The 7,500-nt window shown below is 44.6% G+C and overlaps 1 protein-coding gene across 1 annotated transcript in view; it reads left to right on the top strand.

Moving 5' to 3' along the window:
- Window positions 1-7,500, top strand: part of cacna1da (calcium channel, voltage-dependent, L type, alpha 1D subunit, a) — a 79,926-nt gene that overhangs the window by 24,568 nt on the left and 47,858 nt on the right. Inside the window, exons 4-7 of the mRNA XM_060857807.1 lie at window positions 317-469; window positions 746-942; window positions 3,447-3,550; window positions 6,436-6,602. Of these exons, the coding sequence (XP_060713790.1) occupies window positions 317-469; window positions 746-942; window positions 3,447-3,550; window positions 6,436-6,602 (621 nt within the window). The remainder of the gene's footprint in view (window positions 1-316; window positions 470-745; window positions 943-3,446; window positions 3,551-6,435; window positions 6,603-7,500) is intronic.

Raw genomic sequence — 7,500 nt, 5'->3', positions numbered from 1 at the left:
TCGGTGATGTAACACAATGTAATATATAATGTAATATAACAATACACAATAAACTATAAACACAGTAGACAATAAATATACTGAAAACGTTTATTATTTTAAAACCAACAAAGAAGAAGTAAAGAAAAGTCAGGTTCCCGTGTCAGTCTGCTCCTGGCGTCTCTTCTTATCTCAGATGAGCTGTTTATTATGTGCACGTGTAGCTAATATCCGGGCAACACTGGATATTCGATGTCATCACTACAATCGCAGACAACATGGCCGCTAATTAACCTGACGTGCGTGCGTGTGTGTGTTTGTTTGTTTATACCTGCAGGTTTACAGGTAGTGTTGAACTCTATCATTAAAGCCATGGTTCCTCTTCTCCACATTGCTCTGCTGGTCCTCTTCGTCATCATCATCTACGCCATCATTGGCCTTGAGCTCTTCCTCGGCAAAATGCACGCGACCTGTTACGTGGCTGGGACGGGTGAGTTTCAGATGCTACAGACACAAAGACCTGATGCGGAGTCGAGTTGGCAGCCGGGCTACCAGTTTAACTACCACTCACACGTTATTGTAGTGACTGCATGGGGCTATTTACTGTATAGAAGGGAACAAAACAATTATACTGTAATGTGCACTACATTAATACACGGCAGAATAACGGATCAATTGACGGATATTTTAACTATAACTACACAGGTGTTTATATACTGTACGGTACGTCATGGTGTCTTTTTACCTCTTCTGTGTGTGTATGTAGCTGTAATGGCGGAGGACGAACCGGCTCCCTGTGCACTAAACGGTCATGGCCGAATCTGCCTCCTGAACAATACGTTGTGCAGAGAAGGCTGGCACGGTCCCAACGGCGGCATCACCAACTTCGACAACTTCCTGTTTGCGATGCTGACGGTGTTCCAGTGTATCACTATGGAGGGTTGGACAGACGTGCTGTACTGGGTCAGTCACGCCGCTGCGTCCTGTATTTTATTCTTTTATTCTTCTTTATTAGTTGTAATTACAAGTCATTTCTCTGTAGGTACTTATTTTGTGTTCCCATTGAGCCTGAGCATTTATTATTATTATTATTATTATTATTATTATTATTATTATTATTATTATTATTATTATTATTATTATTATCAGACAGAACACTCCCACTCCCTCCTTGGGTCTGCGATGCTCAGGGAAAGCTACAGTGTGAAAATCCTCCTTACTGCACTCTTCAGTTCCTCCTCTGGTCTTATACACCTCTGATTATTAGCTCTTACCTGACTGGAGCTTTTTCCTTTATCATTTTCTCATTGTTCCTTATATATCATCGCTGTCGGGCGGAAACCTCGTATGTCCAAATTTGGTTAATTTCATATTTTTTCACATATCGATGCTATTGGTGGTTTAAATAGAGTGCGATAAAAACATTTGAAGTTATAATTACAAGCAACTTTTCCCTGTTTCTTATTAAAAAAAAAAGTCTGTCGTCTCTCCTAAGTCTGTAACCTAGTGTTAAAATATTCATCTATAGAGACCAAAGCACCGTTGTACTGTACATGGCTCTGGATACAGACGTCTGCTAAATGCTGTAAATGTAAATACAATGAAAGTCACACCGTGAATGTAAAAACCTTAAAAGCCACTGTGCTCAGGTCAGATCACACTAAAACCTTCTCTAATGCTCTCGTCTCATTTTGAACATCAATTAAACCCCCAATTTTCTAATCATAACCTACACCGGTGTCATGATCCTATCATGAATGTCAACTCATCACCTGAAACTGAATCTCAGCACCTCGCTGTTGTTCTGGAAGACATCCTGCAGTCCTGACCTGGATGTAGATGTCCCCTGTAAACATCTCCTGGATGTAGATATCTCCTGTAAACATCTCCTGGATGTAGATATCTCCTGTAAACATCTCCTGGATGTAGATATCTCCTGTAAACATCTCCTGGATGTAGATATCTCCTGTAAACATCTCCTGGATGTAGATATCTCCTGTAAACATCTCCTGGATGTACATATCTCCTGTAAACATCTCCTGGATGTAGATATCTCCTGTAAACATCTCCTGGATGTACATATCTCCTGTAAACATCTCCTGGATGTAGATATCTACAGTAAACATCTCCTGGATGTACATATCTCCTGTAAACATCTCCTGGATGTACATATCTCCTGTAAACATCTCCTGGATGTAGATATCTACAGTAAACATCTCCTGGATGTAGATATCTACAGTAAACATCTCCTGGATGTAGATATCTCCTGTAAACATTGGGAGGATTTGACAGTTTCAGCCCACAGAGCTTACTTGGGTGCTTGTTCTTTATCATCTCAGGACTGGACCTCTTGGTCCTAGCAGGCCTGAGATTTTTCAGTCCAAAAAAAGAAAGAAAGGAAAGAACAGATTCATGCTGTGATTTTTCATGTCTATTGCAGTAAAAAGGAAAACAGAATCTTAGAGAATTTCTCCATTTTGAAGGTTTCAGCAAGATAAATGACATATTTGTCTGAGCAGGAGCTCAAAAAGCAGAGATCTTGAAATAATACTTGTATTGTGTGGATAGGAGCTAAAACTGATAGATCTTCTGTAATCTGTTAGCCTGCTCTCACATCAGGTGTGTCTCTGAAATAGCAGAATTTCTTCCTCCTAGATCAGCATAAAGGAGATGGTACTGTATGAAGGAGATGGCTCACAGCCCACACACAGCAGCAAAACAATCCGAGAGAGAGAGAGAGAGAGATAGAGAAAAAAATCTCTCGCTCTCTTTCTCCCGCCCACCACTAACCTTGCACCAGAGCTCCAGAGCACGCCGGACGCTTCCTCCAGCAAACGCCGATAGCGTGTGGGCTCTCCACCATCACGTTGTATGCACAGATCAGAGATTCTATTTCAGGGTTGACATTTGTTGCTCTGTAGCTCACTTTGCCTGCAAATGAACTCCTCATTAACACACGCTGTGTTTCTTCAACTCAATATGGAGACGCAGCATGTGAGATCCATTAAAAACCAAAAAATTAATGCGGCGCAGCTGTCTGATGTTTCGCCTTATTGTCGTCAGATCGTGAATCGTCAGGATCCCACAACCATCTGTGGCTGTAAGACCAGAAGAGCGTTCTCTTCCTCTCCTCGCTGTCAATCAAAGTGACTTGCGCTTGATTAATATACTCTTCAGCTAGACGCAGGGAATCGCACAAAGTGACTAAACCGGAGGATGGTAACCAAAAACAAAACAATAAAAATGAACATAAGTAATCAATAAAACTGTAAGGAATAAAACTAACTGTTACTGCTTTAAGAACAAACGGCTCCCTGATGCAAAGAAACCCATCAAACCTTCTGATCCATCCCAATATCAGTCCATATAAAACCAGTGACTGACACATTCCTCCTGCTTCTATCTCTTTCTCTGTTCTGTATTCTTCCCCCTCGTCTTCCTTCCCTTTCTCTCTCTCTCTCTCTCAGATGAATGATGCGATGGGAATGGAGCTGCCCTGGGTCTACTTTGTGAGCTTGGTCATCTTCGGCTCTTTCTTCGTCCTGAACCTTGTTCTGGGGGTGTTGAGTGGGTGAGAAGCTCGCTTTCTTCACTCCCGGTTCCTCCGTTTCTCTCTGTCTTCTCGCACGCTATGCGCTTCACACATTCTCTCTGTCTTTCCCTCATCATCTCTCACTGCATGTATGTTAGGTGATTCCTCTGCTCTTCTCCAGCCATGTCTGTCTGTTTGGGTTAACGCTGAACTTTGGATTCCTGCAGATAAACGACTCTATCGGCCGGGAGACGCCGTGGATCTACTTTGTTAGTCTGATCATTTTGGGGTCATTTTTCGTCATGAACCTTGTGTTAGGTGTGCTCAGTGGGTAAGAGCAGTTTGCTGGGTGTGTTTAGTGGGTAAAAAGTGTGCGTTTGAAGTGTGTTTGGTGTGTTAAAGGGGTGTGTTTAGTGTGTTAAGTGATCAGTAGAGGACTCGGATGACAGACCTGCACGTTCTCTCACCTCTACCTTGCTGAATTTCTCTTCCACGGATGAGGATGTGCTCAAAGAACCAGACACCAGGGAGTTTGTGGAGACACTAAGGGGAGACAAACAGACTTTAGACAGATGAAGGTCAGAGTGAGAGGGTGTGTTAGCAGAGCTGGAAAATCTGCTCAAAGGAAAGCGAAGTAGACTGTGACACAAACCATCCCCAACTAAGAGAGAGAGAGAGAGAGAGAGAGAGAGAGAGAGAGAGAGAGAGAGAGAGAGAGAGAGAGAGAGAGAGAGTGAGGCAGAGAGAGAGAGAAAGAGAGAGAGAGGCAGAGAGAGGGAGAGGGAGAGTGTGAGAGAGAGAGAGTGTGTGAGAGAGAGAGAGAGGGGGGGGGTGAGAGAGGGTGAGAGAGAGATGGAGAGTGTGAGAGAGAGAGAGAGAGAGGGGGGGTGTGTGAGAGAGAGGGTGAGAGAGAGATGGAGAGAGAGTGAGTGAGAGGGAGAGTGTGAGGGGGGGGAGAGAGGGGGGGTGTGAGAGAGAGGGTGAGAGAGAGAGAGAGAGAGAGGGCGTGAGAGAGAGAGTGAGTGAGAGTGAGAGTGTGAGGGGGGTGAGAGAGGGGGGAGTGTGAGAGAGGGTGAGAGAGAGAGTGAGTGAGAGGGAGAGTGTGAGGGGGGGGAGGGAGATTCGGGGTTACCTCCCAGATATACTCATGTTATTGCAGTGAGGTTGTGACAGTAGGGGATTTTTTGATTAGGTCTCATTACGTCTCATTAGGTCTCATTACGTCTCAGTCACTGACAGCAGAAGATAAAATGATTTCCCACTAACAGTAAAAGAGACTGAGAGCTTTGACCTGAGAGTTACAGTGTGACTTGTAGCTGAAGTCTTGGCTCTGTGTTGTACGTGTGTGTGTGTGTGTGTGTCCTGTGTGAACGTGATGTAATTCACTTAATAATAATAACATCCTCAGCTTTCTTCTGCTTCCTTCCTTTTTTTCTTGTCTTCTCCTTTCTCTGCCCTCTACACTCATCTTTTTCTTACCTTTTTTCCTCTCATAAGCTCATCTTTAATTTCCCCACATGTCGTCCTCGGCTGGAATTAATCTCATCGGCCCGGCCTTCAGTTCTCTAAGCTTTTCTTCTGACTGTGGAGACACACACACACACACACACACACACGTTCTCTCTCTCTCTCCCTCTCTCTCTCACACACACACACACACATGCACACGCACGCACGCACACAAACGCACACGCACACACACACAGACACACACACACACACGTTCTCTCTCTCTCTTCCTCTCTCTCTCTCTCACACACACACACACACACACACACACACACACATGCACACGCACGCACGCACACACACACACACACAGACATACACACAGACACACACACATACGCACGCACACTCACGCTCTCTCTCTCTTCCTCTCTCTCTCACACATGCACACACACGCACGCACACGCACACTCACACACAGACACACACACGTACACACACAAACACACACGTACATACACACGCACACACACACAGACGCACACACACAGACACACACGCACATACACACACACACACACACTCACACTCTCTCTCTTCCTCTCTCACACACACACACACTTCCTCTCAGAACTCACTAAGTGTGTCCTATAGACAAGGGCAAACTGCAAACTGAGGCAGTCGGAGAGACTACATACACATACACACACACACACACACACACACACACACACAGTTGTATATAGCAGGGATTCCTCTCCTTCTCCTCTTTGTCTCACATTATGCTTGATTCTGATATTTTCATGTTTCTGACTCACTGCTCGAGCTGTGACTCGTGTAATCTCTGGACTCAGATTAAGTGTGGAGTGTGTCGCATGTGGCTGGGTGAAAGATGCTAAAGCCGTGTTCACCGCATGACCTCTAGTAGGGTGGCTGTTGTTAGGAGAAGACGAGCAGGACACCTGCTGGTAGAAAGTGGAATTGCGACAGAGCACAGTGCTGTAGAGTGGAGAGCGCTCCTGCCTGACTCTCTTTCGTATGGAAGGCACCAGACGCCATACGTTATTATTTCTGTCCCAGAAGCTTCAGTGTTCAGTTTGTAAGGCTGACAGACAATCTGCTTCGCTTCTAAGGCTAAGATTCTGTGTGTTTTATTACACTATTAAAATAGTCAGATGTCAAAAAAAGATGATTCTTCTTGATCATCAGGCAGGTAATTAATACAGAAAGTCCTGTTCTGGGCATGAAATCACGACGTACAGCTTCTCTGTGCTTGTTTAAGTCTTGGCTAAATTGTGGATTTTACATTTTAATATTATTTGGGAAGGAAAAAATAAATAAGAGCATGCTTATGTTTGTGTACATGCATGAGGACACTTCTCTCTAATGCTGTGTGTGTTTGTGCATGTGTGCTAACCACTGTGCGTGTGTGTGTGTGTGTGTGTGTGTGTGTGTGTGCGTGCACGTGAGCATAGTGAGTTTTCTAAGGAGCGAGAGAAGGCGAAAGCCCGTGGAGATTTCCAGAAGCTCCGTGAGAAGCAGCAGTTGGAGGACGACCTGAAGGGCTACCTGGACTGGATCACGCAAGCCGAAGACATCGATCCTGACAACGAGGACGACGAAGACGGGATCAAACCCAACCGTGAGTCCCTAACACACGCACCGGGCCGTTTGTCGTTACAAACACATCTATTTAAAGTTAAGTAAATACGAGCACAGATGAAGCAGCTCACAGATGCAGTTTAAATGTAAGAATGCTCCGGCGTATTGAGAGCCAACGTCTTGAGCTCCAGACCAGCTGTGCTCGTATTGTACTGGGAGCGTGAGGTTGTTGGCTCAGCATTTAGCAGCACTGCAGGAGGAAGAGCGCAGACAAAGGGAGGAGAAGTTCAGCAGAAGATAAAAGCCTAATCCAAATCCTCTTTCACATAGGGAAGATTTACCTAGATGTTTAGACTCAGAGCCTTCATGAAGAGGCCTAGAAGTGTTTAAACGATACACACCGCCTCGGCCTGATCCAGTCCATCTACAGTGATATAAATGTGTCGTTTCCACAAACCATTTTTTAATGAACGTATCCAAGCCGTTTGGTCAGAAAGTACATCGTTATAAATGATGGTAATGTGATACTCGTAATTGGTCAATGCTGCGGCTCACAGCTCACAGAAAACAGATGTTTTAGCCAGATGCTAAATCACCCCACTTGCTAGCTTGCAGTTTTATTCATGTCTAATTTCCCGTGCGCTAAGTAGTGCCGGCTAGCTAAAGATGTTCTGGTCGTTCAGACGCTCCTGCCTCTTCTTATGCTCCATATTTTATTTTTGGTGCAACAATAACGTGCACCGATCAGGAAAGTGGAAGAGTGAGAAAAGTTGACAAAAAGAAAACTTTTGATCTGCAGCAAACAGAAACAATAAGAGAAGGCCTCGTTCCTCAGATCAGCCTCATCAGCACATTAATCCTCTGTATTTATCATTTGTCATGTGTCTAACTGCCTTGGCCTTCATTTTACCGCGCCATTACGATCGGTTCCATCCAAA

This window comes from Tachysurus vachellii, chromosome 22 (genome assembly GCF_030014155.1).
Source record: "Tachysurus vachellii isolate PV-2020 chromosome 22, HZAU_Pvac_v1, whole genome shotgun sequence".
NCBI lineage: Eukaryota > Metazoa > Chordata > Actinopteri > Siluriformes > Bagridae > Tachysurus > Tachysurus vachellii.
The sequence above is the reverse complement of the archived record's forward strand: the minus strand, read 5'-3'. Positions and strand labels throughout refer to the sequence as shown.